At 46.2% G+C, this 15,683-nt stretch overlaps 1 protein-coding gene across 5 annotated transcripts in view; it reads left to right on the top strand.

The window, feature by feature from the left end:
* The window catches only part of LOC119517569 (NADPH--cytochrome P450 reductase), a 71,855-nt gene that overhangs the window by 35,759 nt on the left and 20,413 nt on the right, over positions 1-15,683 (top strand). For all 5 annotated transcript variants that reach the window (XM_037814398.1, XM_037814397.1, XM_037814399.1 and 2 more), the window contains exon 2: positions 5,108-5,299. In XM_037814398.1, the coding sequence (XP_037670326.1) occupies positions 5,112-5,299 (188 nt within the window). In that variant the 5' untranslated portion in view covers positions 5,108-5,111. The remainder of the gene's footprint in view (positions 1-5,107; positions 5,300-15,683) is intronic.

The following is a 15,683-nucleotide window of genomic DNA, read 5'->3' on the forward strand; positions in this document are numbered from 1 at the left end:
TGCGGGGTGATTTGCAAGCTGAAGCGGTCGGCTAAATTGCTTGCTTTCTCCATCCTTCCTTCCTTGTTGCTGTTGCGAGTGACTGACATCACTCTGGTGTCAGTGCTGGAATTGATTAGAAATGCATATGGTAAAGGCAACCACAAATACTTCCTGGAGGAGGACTTGATGTTCCAGTGTTGTAAACCGTCGGATGGAAGAAAGGCCCTTATGTTCTGGCCTCATTTCCAAGCTCCAATCAGTGCCCCCAGGCTCTGAGTGGCCAGTGATTTGTCCACCCTGCTCAGCAGCTGTGCTGGCTCCCTTCTGACTTGGACATCTGGACCAGAGCTGCCTCCTTACATCCCACAACATCAGTGGGAACTGGCCAGCTGTTTAAATTTAGGAGGAATTTTCATCGAACTATACGTATATATAGTTCTGCCCTTTTTAATATTTATGTTGTATTTTATAATAAAAATGGAAACTTTTATGTAGAGACCTAACTGGCAATTAAAGATCAAATCAGATCTTCTCTATTTGGGGTGGAGGGAAGTGGTGGGCAGACCAGCCTTCTTGGCTGGTCTTCGGCTTGACCCTTTTTCTATGCCTAATTTTATAGATGAGGAGATCAGGGCCTTCTAATGGTCAGGCTTTGCCCAAGCCTCTGGTGGCAGGGATGTGGCAAGAGGCTGCCCTTGTCTGTTTTGTCATTTCCTTTTTTTTTTTTTTTCCTGTTGTTGGTAAATGTTGCATTTGGCCCCATGAGCTCTGCATTGTCATGTGTTCCTCCTCTCCCCTGAAAATGGAAAGAATAAATGACTCAGGATCAAGACCCTTCCAGGGCAGAAAGATCACTCGGGCCTCCCAAAGTCTCGTTGGAGTGCCATGCAGGGACCTCAGACCGACACCGGATGCTCTTGCCGTCACCCAGAGGAGAGGAGAAGAACTTCTGGTCAGGCAGCATGTCAACAATTTTTCCATCAAAATACTTCAAACGTCAGAAGAGATTGGTTTCGTATCATAGGCTCTTGGTGCCTCGTGGTACCACAGCAAACTCGCGGAGGTGCCTCATTTTCAAAGGAAAGTGGACATCTTTGAAATTCCTTGTGAAGTCCTGGCTTGAAGTGGTTCACGGTTTCAACATCAGATCGTGCTACATTCCTTTTTGTGACATTCCTTTTTGTGACTTTGTATCTTTACAAAGCTGGGTTTTCAGTGGTTGTTGGACTTAACTATTTTACAAATGGGATTATTCAGTATTTCTTTTGGCCTAGGGAGGCCGTGAAAAAATTACTGAGATACCAAGAACTCCACGGACTGAGAAAGTGCAGGAACCTCCGTCCTGAAGGATGGCCAAATAAACGTAGTATAAGCACAAAGTTTCTTTTAAACCTGCACGCTTCACCTTATCGATTCATGCAGATTTTATATTCTGTGTGTCATCATATATTCATTATTACATTCATTCATTCCAGAATAGTTAATAAGCACAGGATTAAGTGCCAAGCACTGGACTGGGAAATGTAACCCACGGAGGAGAGAGTTGCGCTGAGGTCTGAAGAATGAGTAGGAAGTAAATAGAGGAGGACATTCCAGGCACATGGAAAGGCTCTGGAGGAGGAATCTTGATATGCAGAGCAGGGTGTAGCTAAGAGTGAGGCTGGAGAGATCAGTGGGTATTTATGTTGCCTGCCCTCTGGAAATAATGGTTTCAGGAACTTCAGTCTGTTCATGGCTTCCGCCCCAGGAGAGCTGCTGTCAATCCCAGTGTGAGAAGCACAGGGTTAAGGTCTTTCCCCCAAGGTGGACTCCCTTTTTGCCAGTCTGCCAGTCCTTCCTTTCCTACCATGTGCCAGATACAGAGGTTCCTGGGATACAGTTCTTTCCCTCAAGGAGCCCACGTCAAGCTGGGGAGAAACACGCGTGTACAACTAACTCTTCCTACTTATATGGGTGGGAGCCATGTCCAGGACATAGGGCTTTGTAGACCATGTAAGGAAGGACTTCAGATTTTGTACTAAGGATGATGTGAAGCCATTCGAGGGTCTTGGGTAGGGAGTGACATGCTCTAACTTTGTTTTTAAGAGGATCCCTCTGGCTGCTGTGTGGAGAATGGTCAGTCAGGGGTCTATTGCAGTGGTCTGGGAGGCTCGAACCAAATGTTATTAGAAAGAAGGTGTGTGTATGAATGTGGAAGGCGTGCCCAATTTCCTTGGCTCCACCACCCCATCACTGTAGAAAACACCTGCAGGGAATGAGCCTTCTCTTCTGAGTTGTGCAGCCAACTTGGATATGTGTTAAGAAATAGTCATTTAGCTTCATGGGCATCAGTTTCCCCCTCTGTAAAATAAGAAGTAAGAGAGAAGGGAGGTGAGGTAGAAGGGAGGAAGGGCCAGTCAGCCTCTGAATGTCTGTTGCATCATGATCTGTTGGACACGTCCTTCCAGAATCCATGAAAGCAGGTCCTGAAAGCGTCCCTCTGTGTGGTTTTGTGAGAGCATGACAGAAGGCTTGTGGGCTTGACAAACAACACTGACAGAGTTGGACAGAAAGGCATGACCGACACGGAATAAATATTAAATGTGTTTATATGCTAATTCTTAAATATAAATAGCTTTCTCTATGAGCACTGGAATAAAATTTGCCTTTAATGTTGGATATTAGAAAGGATATATTGAGATTATCTCAGTGTCTTAGTTTCCTGGCTACTGTGACAAATACTGCACAACGGGTTGGCTTAAACAACAGGAATTTATTGGCCCACAGCTTCGGAGGCTGGCAGGCTGGTTTCCTCCCATGGTCAGCGTTCTGGCTGGCTGGCAATCCTTGGGTTCCTTGGCTTTCCCGTCACATGGCAGTGCCCTTTCCTTTCTCCTCCACATTCTGTTGAATTCCGGCTTTGCACTCTTCCCCGTGGCTTTTTTCTTTATAAGTCTTCCAGATATAGGATTAAAACCCATCTTGATTCAGTTGGCCACAACTTTACTAAAAAATAACATCTTCAAAAGTCCTATTTACAATGGTTCACACCCACAGGAATGGGATTAATTTAAGAACATTTTTCTCCCTGGGGTACATAATTCAATCTGCCACACTCAGAAACTCAGCCATTAGAAAAGCACCTCAGATTAGTAAGAAAGCGAGTCCTAGATGCAGGCTGGAATGGCCCATTCCCAGAAGGCTGCAGAATGGCAGGACTGAGACCCAAGGGTCCTTAGACATCCTCAGGCGCTAGAGTGCCCTGGACGCCCAGGGCCAGGCCTGTGGTTCCCAGAGGCAGTGGGAAGTCAGATCTGAAGGAACCTCACGTTGCCCAAGTTGCTGAGATATGACTAAGGCATTCCTTACTGAGTATTGGAGTCATGACTGTGGTGAATGCAACCCACTTGGCAACAGCACTGATTGCAAAATGGAATGATTCAGACTCCCGAGCTGAGCCCAGCCTGTGGTTAAGTGGCGGCAGTGTGCTGCGGAGGTTTCGGGTATTCTCACCCTGGCCTTTGTTGGTTCACAGCACATCTTCCTACGTGCCAGGTTCAAAGGTGGAATGATCATCTTTCCACAGAACTAGGTTGGTGTGTCAGGGGTCCTCACCAGAAAGACTCACAGAACTCAGAAAAGGTGTTAGACTTACGGTTATAGTTTATTACAGCAAAAAGATACAAATTAAAATCAGCAAAGGGAGTCCAGGAGAAACCAGGCGTGAGCTTCCAGTTGTCCTCTCCTAGTGGGATTGCATGGACAGTGCCTAATTCTCCCAGCAGTGATGCGTGACAACACATACTAGGTGTTGCCAACCAGGGACGCGCACCTCAGCCTTGGTGCCCAGGTCGTGTGGGAGGTCAGTCCCCGGGGCATGGAGCACCCCAGAGTCAAACAGATGCGCATGGTCCAAAGCCCTAGATATACAAAAACTGGGTGTTCACTGTAAATCACTTTATTAGCATAAACTACTTAGTGTGACCCAAGTCCTCAGGTAAACAGTGACACTCGTATCAGCAGGATATTCCAAGGGCTCAGAGGTTATCTCCCAGAAGCTGGTCAAGGGCCAATCCAGAAGACTTTGGGAATGTGCGGTGTTTCGGGCAACCCCGGTGTTCCAGTTTGCTGATGCTGCCGTTATGCAAAATACCAGAAATGGATTGGCTTTTAAAAAGGGGGTTTATTTGGTTACAAATTTACAGTCTGAAGGCCATGAAAATGTCTAAATTAAGGCATCAACACAAGTATACCTTCATCAAAGGAAGGCCAATGGTGTCTGGAAAACCTCTGTTAGCTGGGACGGCACGTGGCTGGCGTCTGCTGATCTGGGTTGTGCTCCAGCTCCTCTCTCAGCTCCTGTGCTGTTGGAGTGTTTTGTCCTCTCTTAGCTTCTCCAGGGCAAAGTGCCAGCAAAAGTCTGCTTACAAAGGCTGTCTCCAAAATGTCTCTCTTGGCTGCAGCTGCTCTGAGCTCCTTCTGTCTGTGAACTCTTTTGATAGGACTCCAGTGATTTAACTAAGACCCACCCTGAATGGGTGGGGTATCACCTCCATGGAAATTATCTAATCAGAGGTCTCACCCACATCTCCACAGAAGCACTCAATCAATAGGTTCCAACCTAATCAACACTAATACATCTGCCCCCACAAGATTTCATTAAAGAACATGGCATTTGGGGAGACATAATACATCCAAACCAGCACAGCAGCCTACCGAGTTAACCCTTGCCTGAACAGTTGGGAAAAGAGCTTGCTGTGAAGCGTCCCCCTCTCTCGTGTGACACCAACCCTTCTGCTCTGTCCTTGTGGGGCTGGAGGATGCTGTACGGTCCAGGGTGTCTGTCCAGGCATCCTTTCACTCAGTCTGCAGTGATCCCCATCCTGGCTGCAGCCTTAGCCCGTACCCAGGCTGTACCCTGGGCTGCTGCTGATGCCGTTGGGCCTGTTGGCCGTGTTAGTTCTGGATCAAGGCTGCAGGTGGTTCTTGCTGAGCTAGCACCTCCTGTCCATGGTTTTGCCTGTTTTCTGTAGCATCTGGACATGAAGTCCAGGCAGAAGCTTGCGGGTGGGTTGCCGGCCTCAGGGGCTGACGAGTTGCCACCTGTTGTACCCTGACCATGTCTGTTCTTTCTCCCTCCCGACAGTTTCATGATCAACATGGCGGACTCCAGCGCAGATACCGGCGCCACCACATCTGAGGCAGTGGCTGAAGAAGTGTCTCTTTTCAGCATGATGGACGTAGTTCTGTTTTCACTCATCGTGGGTCTCCTAACCTATTGGTTCCTCTTTAGAAAGAAAAAAGAAGAAATCCCTGAGTTCACCAAAATTCAAGTCACGTAAGTGCTGCTGCGTCTCCTCCTGGGCCTTCCTCTCCCACAGTTCCAAGCGGTGCTCCTGCACCGGGCCCCTTAGCTCACAGAGGCGAGCCAGCGGGGAGAGGCAAGGAGCCCTGCCACGTTTGGGGTCGAGTCTTGGGTTTTGCCTTCTTGGTGGACTGTGCTTCAAATCTACCATAATAATCCCTTATGTTTACACAGCATTTTAGAGTTCTTGAGGTCCTTTTATACCTCTTTTCTTATTTGAACGTCACAGGAACCATTCAACATAGACAACACCACTTTACAATTAAGGACCCAAGGCTCGGAGATGTTATAGGAGCTGCCCAAGGTCAGCAGACCCCCGATGTCAGAGCTAGAGCGGGAACCCCATTTTTATTTGACCCCAAGCCCAGTGATCTTTCCATCTCATAAACCGATGGGATCATAGCAATTCTTTCTGCATAGAATCACATAGCAAGGCAGTTACCCCTTTTCCAGTGTAAGTTACTCTCAGGTTGCTGACAAGGACAGTCTCAGGTAGTGGTGAGATGTCTTTGAAAACCTAACACTTGCTCATTTCCCTTTTGAAATGAAGACGCAACCTTAAGCTCCAAGCCTGGGGGAGTGACAGTGTCAAGCTTGACTTCACTTACATTGTTTTGTTTTAATTTTATTGAATTTTTTAAGCTTTCTTTTAAGAATAGGTTTAAGTAGAAAAGTAAATTAAAGAAAAATACTCCGGGAATAATAGTACAGATGGTATGTGGGTATAAAGAAATGACAGTGAAGCTGTGTCTAAGTGACCACACCACTGTCTCCCCAGGATTGGTTTGCATGCACCACATGGGAAAACCATTTTCAAAACTTTAGAGTCCTGCAGCCAGAGTAATTTTCTTGCATTTACTCCTGGCTGTGTTTCACTCCAGGATCAGATTCCAGAAGCTTGTAGTCAGGTTGGAATGGGGATGTGCCAGGCCAGGTCCTGTTCTGTGAGCATTCCAGGGGCAGAGCCCTGCCTTGGGGTGCAGACTGGGGGAAGGAGGGGTGCCAATCCACAGCTCCCTGGCTGGGCAGGACAGAGCATTCAGGTTTCCATCAAATCGTTTCATTCCCTACTCCAGTTTGGGTCTCACAATATCTTCTCCTAAAAAAGTTGCAATCTTCAAACATTGAGGCAGATATTCACAGAATACAAGTCTGCTACCAGGGACAAGGCAGCAAGTTTAAATTTTTAAAACCCTGAGTTCAACCTTACCTTCATCATCATTCATACAGCAAATATTCACCAAGGCCCTGCCCTGTCCCAGGCTCTTTGCTAAGGTTCATGGCTACGGCAGTGAGTAGAAGAGAAGTCCTTGTCCTCCTGAAGCTTATACTCTAGTGCAGTGCAAACCCTGGGCAAGGCCCTCACCCTCGCTCCGCCTCAGTTTCTTCATCATAATCCCAATTTCCCAGGGACCCCATGTGGATTCAATGAGGTAATGTTCGTGAACTCGTCTAGCATGGAGCCTGGTTTAGTGTTTGTGGCAGAATATATTTTGTGCAAGCACTGGGCTGAGCCCCAGAAAGGCTCCTTGAGAAGCTGAGAAGTGAGGGCCTTGCAAGGTACTTTGAGAAATAGTTTATGGAATGCTCTAATGAGCATCGTCTAGACGGGGCCTCTTTGCTGTGGGATTGTGGGTAAGGCGGGGTGGTGGTCTTATCCCTCTCAGCCCAGGGAGACCATGCGATGTGGGAGCTGGGCCACTGTGCAGGGCCAGGTCAGGAGACGTGGGCCCCAGGGGCTCTAAGAAAGAAGGAATTCCCTCTGGAGGGGGGGATCAGGAAGGGTTCCAGTGTGAGGTGGTGTCGAGCAGGTCCTTGACGGTGGAGCCACGGCCTCCAAGCTGAGAGGACTTGGCGAGCAGAGGGCAGAGGTAGGGAGGGCAGGCGGGCTGGCACTCAGCCTGTCCCGGCCGGGGCTGACACAGGGGGCACTCCTGTTGTGGGGCAGTGGGTCTTGGTGAAAAAGTGTGGTCTCAAGTCGAGGAGACCAGCGTCCATTGGTCACTAGCACCAGTGGACTAGCAGACCCAGCCCCCCAGGTCCTCATCTGTGGCCCTGAATGAGGGCATGGAGGAGGGAGGTGGCACTCTTATCATGACTCATTTATTCCCTGCCACCTCGCTGGCTTTGCAAGATGAGCTTGAATTAAAAACTCCTGGGCTGGGAGAGCTGTTCAGCCCTGAAGCACTTTTTTCAAATGGTTTTTCTTTGCCAGGATGTTGAAACTGTTTTCCACCTCAAAATCATAATATTGTAATTGAAAAACCCTTTCCTCATCCCTCTTTATATCACATGAATGCCTGCTCTCTAGCCGGGGGAAGGATTTATAGTGCAGTGGTTAAGTTCTGAGCCCTAAAGTTGAGGGACTAAGGGTTGAATCCTGTCTGTCTTGTCTTAGCCATGTGACATTGGCCAAGGTACTTCATCTTTCTAAGGCGGTGTCCTCAGCTGTAAATTGGACGTGATAACGTGAAAATTCAATGGGGTAATCCATTGGAGAGCAGTTTGCCCAGTTCCTGGTGCATGAGGAGCCCTCAGATGTTATGTATTATTATTTTCTCTTTATTATTAACATCGTTTCCAATCTCACAAGAGTCCTTCAAGGCAGGCATTGTTACTCCATTGTGCAGATGAAGAAACTGAGGCTCCAGTGATTGAGGAGTTTGCCCAAAGCCACTGCACTTACAAGTTTAGGGACTTTGTGCCAGGCCCTTGTGACGAAATGATCAATAAAAGGGAGCCCTCCACTACCCCCCTACCCTCCACCTTCAGGTCTCACGGGAAGGGCACTCACATGAATAGATTGATCTGGAATGTGCGGAGCTGACATATAAACGTGTGAAAAGAATCAGGGAAGCTCAGGAAAAAGTGGTGGATTCTGACTTGGGGTTGGGGTAGGCTTGAGAGGAGGTGACATTTGAGGCGAGTAGGATTTTGATGGCTGAGACGGTGTATTTCGGCAGAGAGGTGAGAAGGGCTGTGTTGAGTGGCAGGGCCCAGCCTGGTGGGCGTGAGGGCATGTGTTTAGGGTGGGTGGATCAGAGGATGTGGAAAATGAGGTTGGAAAGGGCCCCACGTGCACCCTTGGGAGTGTGGGTCGTGTTCTGTAGAGAAGTGATGTGATCAGACCCAGTTTTAAAATGGCCAGGTATGGAGGGTGGGCTGGAGGGGAGTCAGGGGGCAGGGGTACAGGAAGTGGTCAGTGAGAGATGACGCGGCCTGCGGGGAGGGGAGGTGGGATAGGGAAGAGGTGAAGCTCCTGTGCAAGTCTTTTGCCCGTTTTCCTATTGGGTTATCTGCCTTCTTATTGATTTATCAGAGTTCTTTATATTCTCGATATGAGTCCTTTTTAGATAAGTGTATTGCAAATATCTTCTCCCCTCTGCAGCTTGCCTTTTTCTTCTCTTAATGGTGTCTTTTGATGATCAGAAGTTCCTGAGTTAAATTTAGTCCAATTTATCAACCTTTTTCTTCATGATTAATGCTTTATTTATCCCAAGATCAGAACGATGTTCTTTTGTTTTATTCTAAAAGCTTTATTGTTTTAACTTTAATATTTAGAGCTGCAGTTTACCTGCAATTGATTTTGGTGCATTTTGTGAGAATAGGGTTCAAGATTCCTTTTTTTTTTCCTTATGGGTATCCAGTTGAGACAGCACCGCTTTCTGAAACAAGATAAGTTACCTATGTTGTCCTGTTTCTCTTGACATCTGATAGCCTAGTCCTTCAGCTTTGTTCATCTCTTTTAAGATTGCCTTGGGGTATTTTGGACCTTGACATTTCCATCTGAATTTTAGAATCAGCTTGTCAATTGCCACTAAAACAACTCCCCCCCCCCACCAACAAAGAAAAAAAAACACAGCCCACAAACAAAAATTTGTTGGGATTTTAGTTGGAATTGGACTGAACCTATGAAATAATCTGGGGGAAAGTTAATATCTTTACAATAAGGAGCCTTTCAATCCATGAGTGTGATTTTATCCGCCCCCCCACCGCCAGGTGCAGACTTTTTTTTTTTTTTCTTTCTATTTAATCATACTTTTATTAGAGAATTTATTTTTTTATTTATTTATTTTTCCATTTTTATTGAGATTGTTCAGATACCATACAATTATCCAAAGATCCAAAGTGTACAATCACTTGCCCCTGGGTACCCTCATACAGCTGTGCATCCATCACACTTAATTTTTGTTCAATTTTTAGAAACTTTTCATTACTCCAGACAGGAAATAAAGTGAAAGATGAAAAAAGAAAAGGAAACTCTAAACCTCCCCTATCCCTAACCAACCCCCCTCAATTGTTGACTCCTAGTATTGATATAGTACGTTTGTTACTGTTTATGAAAAAATGTTGAAATACTACTAACTGTAGTATATAGTTTGTAATAGGTATATAGTTCTTCCCTATATGCCCCGCTATTATTAACTTCTAATTGTATTGTCATACATTTGTTCTGGTTCATGAAGTGATTTCTAGTATTTGTACAGTTGATCATGGACATTGCCCACCATAGGATTCAGTTTTATACATTTCCATCTTTTGACCTCCAGCTTTCCTTCTGGTGACATATATGACTCTGAGCTTCCCCTTTCCACCTCATTCACACACCATTCGGCGCTGTTAGTTATTCTCGCATCTTGCTACCAACACCCCTGTTCATTTCCAAACATTTAAGTTCATCCTAATTGAACATTCTGCTCATACTAAGCAAGAGCATCTACATTCCTTCCACAAGGCAGGAGGGAGAGTCAAAGAAGGTAGAGAGGCAAAAGAAAGAGGAAACAAAAAAATGACAGCTAGGAAGCAGCAAAAGGAAAAAATAACCTTAAATCAAAGTAGAATAAAGAATCAGACAATACCACCAATGTCAAGTGTCTAACATGCCTCCCCTATCCCCCCCCTATCTGCATTCACCTTGGTGTATCACCTTTGTTACATTAAAGGAAGCATAATACAATGATTCTATTAGTTACAGTCTCTAGTTCATGCTGATTGCATCCCTCCCCCAATGCCTCCCCATTTTTAACACCTTGCAAGGTTGACATTTGCTTGTTCTCCCTCATAAAAGAATATATTTGTACATTTTATCACAATTGTTGAATACTCTAGATTTCACCAAGTTACACAGTCCCAGTCGTTATCTTTCCTCCTTTCTTGTGGTGTCTCACATGCTCCCCATCTTTCTCTCTCAACCATATTCATAGTTACCTTTGTTCAGTGTACTTACATTGTTGTGCTACCATCTCCCCAAATTGTGTTCCAAACCACACACTCCTGTCTTCTATCACCCTGTAGTGCTCCCTTTAGTATTTCCTGTAGGGCAGGTATCTTGTTCACAAAGTCTCCCATTGTCTGTTTGTCAGAAAATATTTTGAGCTCTCCCTCATATTTGAAGGACAGCTTTGCTGGATACAGGATTCTTGGTTGGTGGTTTTTCTCTTTCAGTATCTTAAATATATCACACCACTTCCTTCTTGCCTCCATGGTTTCTGCTGAGAGATCCGCACATAGTCTTATTAAGCTTCCTTTGTATGTAATGGATAGCTTTTCTCTTGCTGCTTTCAGGATTCTCTCTTTGTCTTTGACATTTGATAATCTGATTATTAAGTGTCTTGGCATAGGCCTATTCATATCTCTTCTGTTTGGAGTATGCTGCGCTTCTTGGATCTGTAATTTTATGTCTTTCATAAGAGATGGGAAGTTTTCATTAATTATTTTCTCTATTATTGCTTCTGCCTCCTTTCCCTTCTCTTCTCCTTCTGGGACACCAATGATACGTACATTATTGTACTTTGTTTCGTCCTTGAGTTCCCGGAGACGTTGCTCATATTTTTTCATTCTTTTCTCCATCTGCTCCTTTGCGTGTAGGCTTTCAGGTGTTTTGTTCTCCAGTTCCTGAGTGTTTTCTTCTGCCTCTTGAGATCTGCTGTTGTTATGTTTCCATTGTGTCTTTCATCTCTTGTGTTGTGTCTTTCATGTCCATAGATTCTACTAGTAGGTTTTTTGAACTTTTGATTTCTGCCGTATACATGCCCAGTGCTTCCTTTACAGCCTCTATCTCTTTTGCAATATCTTCTCTAAACTTTTTGATTTGATTTAGCATTAGTTGTTTAAATTCCTGTATCTCAGTTGAAGTGTACGTTTGTTCCTTTGACTGGGCCATAACTTTGTTTTTCTTAGTGTAGGTTGTAATTTTCTGTTGTCTAGGCATGGTTTCCTTGGTTATCCAAATCGGGTTTTCTCAGACCAGAACAGGCTCAGGTCCCAGAGGGAAGAAATATTCAGTATCTGGTTTCCCTGCAGGTGTGTCTTAGAAAATTGCTCCACCCTTTGATGCCTCAGGTCACTGTGCTTTTCTGCCCAGCAGGTGAGGCCTGTTAGCCTATAATTCTTGACTGGTGTGAGGAGGTATGGCCGTGTTCCCCCAGGCTCTGGGGTCTGGTTCTGAATGGAAAGGGCCCCACCCCTTTCCTCCTAGAGAAGACAGACCCCCCAGGCGGAGGTCATTAGCATTTCAATGGTCTTGCTCTCTGCTTGTGCTGTCTCCGCCCTTCCCCGAGTCACAGCCCTGGAAACTGAAAATGACTGGGGCTTTCTCCACTGAGCCAAAAAAGAAACAGATAGTCCCCTTCAGACCGAGTCCAAGGCGACCCTCAGGCTCTCCCAGGTCAGTCATCACCCAAAGCGTCTGTCTGTTTTTGGGGCTGCGTACCTGTAGTGAGCAGTTCACACTCGCTACTTAAAACCCCAGTTGGAGCTCAGCTGAGCTGTATTCGCTTGCTGGGAGAGAGCTTCTCTCTGGTACCACGCAGCTCTGCAGCTCAGGCTATGGGGGAGGGGGTCCCCCAACCTGGTTCCCCAGGTTTTACTTACAGATTTTATGCTGTGTTCTCAGGCATTCCTCCCAATTCAGGTTGGTGTATGATGAGTGGATGGTCTCGTTTGTCCCCCCGCAGTTATTCTGGATTATTTACTAGTTGTTTCTGGTTTTTTGTAGTTGTTCCAGGGGGACTACTTAGCTTCCACTCCTCTCTATGCCGCCATCTTGCCCGACTCCCCAGGTGCAGACTTTTGAACTGTTTTTAAAAGCAATTAAAGACTTGTTAAAGAGGAGCAGTTACAAGCAGCAAGTTCTCTTAAAAAAGAAGTGGCTCATTCGGATCCTGTCCCACTAACTCAGCCACATTCACTGGGCTCCAGACTGAGCCCTCCAGGCTAGGGCAGCTCCTGATCTAAGGGAGCCCACCGGAATCATGGTTGCGCCACGACTCCAAGGCCCCTGGGGGGTCCCCCTGTACCCTGTAGCTCTCTGCTCGTGCGTGTGTTACAACGCTCTACAGGGGCTGCTCCTCTTCTTGGATTGGAATTTGTTTATACTTCTGCCTCCCGTGGGGCGGAGTTGGTGGCCCCATCCTGTCCAGATCCCAGCTTGGCTCAGGGCTTGTCACAGTGAAGATACTCAGAAAATGACTGGGTAATTAATGCAGGCTCAGTCTGTCTGTCTGGCTGCCTGTAGGGCAAACTGTGGCCTGCTGTTTATTTCTTTTTAATTAGAACATTAAAAAGTCTGGCAGTTTCACATGAAAACCCAGAGGTATGGCTTCTTTTGAAAAAAATCAGAGCATCTGCCATAGCGGGCCCACACTGGTGCCTGCCCACAAGGGCTGCTCTGAGCGGCAGCCTCCCTTTCGGATGGGACGGGCTCCGTTCACCATGCCACACAACCCGCCGAGGCCGCAGGGTTGCCCGTCTGCCACCCAGCCAGCCCTGACCACCACCGCTTCCTCCTCCACTGCATCATGTCGCTGTGGACGCCCCCACCCCTGACACACACACGCCCCTCTGCTTCTCTCCTGGCCTCTAAGATTCAAGGACGCCCCTTAAATCATAACCACAATACCATCCTCACACTCCTGAATGTCAACTGTAATTTTTTTGGTATCATTAAGATTTCTAGTCATCATTTATTCATAGTTCTCTGATGGATAAATGAGTTGGTTTCTATAACAATTGTTTTTGTTTGTTTTGGTTTTGTTTGTAATTCAGGATCCAAAGAAGACCCACACATTGCAATCGATTCATATATCTTCTAAGTCTCGTCTTTCTTTTGGGGGGTCGGGTATATTAAGGTATAATTTACGTGCAGTGAAAGTCACCTTTTTTTGGTGAAAAGTGTGACAAGTCTTGATAGGTGTATACAGTTGTGTAATCATATCATAATCAAGATACAGAACATTTCCATCACTCCGGAAAGTTCCCCCATGTCCCTTTGCTGTCATTTTTCTCCCTATACCCCAGCCCCTGGCAACCACTGATCTTACTCTGTGCCTATAGCTGTCTTTTCAAAATGTCATGCAAATGGAGCTGGTTTCTTTTACTTCACATAAGGTTATGTCTCTTTTAATTCATAAGTTTTCCTTCCATCCCAGTTTTTCCCTTGTAGTATTTTTGTTAAAGAAACCAGATCATTTGTCCCATGGTGTTTCCCACAGTCTGGATTTTGCTGATTGTGTCCCACTGAGGATTGCTTTTGAAAAGCCACAAAAGAGCTCATTTTCCGAAGTGGCTTTTATTTTGGGGCTTGCTTGTGACAGCACACAGGAAAGCCAGGAGTCAAGGCCACAGGTCATCATTTATGTCAGTTCTATCTTTTGAGTGCTGGCAGATGGAAAGTGAGCTACGGCTCTTGCTGCTTCCAGTTCAGGGTCACTTTTTCTATAGAAAGGTCCGTGGCTCTGCTGAATGTGAAAATAGAAACACAAATGACTTTTGCAAAGCGGAAAACACGTAAAAGAAAGCCTCTGTGGACGTAAAGAATGGACAGTGCCCGAAGCCGCTATCAGTGGAAATGGCTAGAAAATCGGCTGAGGATATTGATGTCACCTCTGCAAGCATAGGACTGGGTTTTCTGCTGCTGCCCCCTGAGAGGAATCTCACCTGCCTTTGCTTCCCCTCCTGTCCCCTAATAAGCTTGGGGTTGTTCTTGCTGTTCTGGCTAGTGCCTGAAACTGAGTGTGGCCCATGTGGGAAAAGCAGAGAAGGGCTGAACACCAGTCACCCTCGTGAGCTCACTCGGCGTCTCTGGGGACTTGGTGCCGGTGGATCCATTTCCAGGCACCAGGAGCACAGAGAGAATAAAGCAGAAGGTCCTCGAGGGGCTCGAGTGCTGCTGGGGGAGATGAGCGGGGTCCCTGGGCTGAGTGCGGGGGGAACAGACAAGGGGTGAGGTCGGAGACGAGCTGCCCCGGCACTGAGTCCAGGAGATGAGCAGGAAGCTGGGAAGGGCTTCCAGAAGGAAGGAGCTGCCTGTGCAAACGCTCAGAGGCAAGGAAAAGCGGGGCCTGCCCTGAGAAGGGTGCCTCTTGGGAGACCCCAGGTGGAGGTCACCAGGGGCAGTCAGGGGTCAAGGTAGGAGTTGAGGCAGGAGAGAGGGGCTGGGAGATGGGACTCAGGGGGCCTCGGGGGGCTGCCTTGGGGGGCCTTCTGTGGGGTGTGCATTTTATCTAAAACTAGCAGGGAAGTAGGGCAAGACTTTGTGGGAGGGCAGGGGCCTGAGGGTGGCTCCTTGAAGAGCAGATTTGATGGACGGGAACTGATGGCTGACCCGAAGGGATTGATGAGAGCGCAAGTGACGGTGGGAAGATGGGAGGAGGGCGAGACGGGCACGGGTCAGAGGGTTTTCAAACGCTCACGCCAAGAATTTGGTGCCACACTTGATTTACATAATTCTCTGATCCTCACAGCCCAGTGAAGGGGTTGTTCTTATTCATTGTATAAATGGCAAAGCTGACTCAAGGAGAGGTCGAATAACTTGCTCAAGGTCACATGGTTAATTAGAGTTAGAGCTGGGATTTCAATTCAGGGGTTCGCTTTCCCACACCTTTACTCTTTCTTTTTAAAAATCTTTTTATTTTGAAATAATTTCAAATTTACAGAAAAGTTGGAAATATAATACAAAAATAATAAAGAGAACTCCAATATACCCCCTACCCGATACCCAGAGTTATCAACTTACAACATTTTGCCACATTTTTCCTCCCTTCCTTCCTTTCTTCCTTTCCTTCCATCCATCCATCCATCATCTGTTTTCTAAACATTTGAGAGTACATCATGTTCCTTTACCACTTAATACTTCTTAATACTTCTATTTCCTTAAGAACAAGGATATTTACTTGTGTAACACAAGTTTAAGAAATTTAATATAAATATACATGATATATAATAAATTATATAAATATAATTTAATATAAAGTGTTCTATCTATATTCTGATTTTTTTCATAGATCCCAATAATGTCCTTTTGGGCCTTTTCTCCTCCATTATTAGATCCAGTCCTGTATCATGTGTTGCATGTTTG

This window comes from Choloepus didactylus, chromosome 21, assembly GCF_015220235.1.
Source record: "Choloepus didactylus isolate mChoDid1 chromosome 21, mChoDid1.pri, whole genome shotgun sequence".
NCBI classification, from domain to species: domain Eukaryota; kingdom Metazoa; phylum Chordata; class Mammalia; order Pilosa; family Megalonychidae; genus Choloepus; species Choloepus didactylus.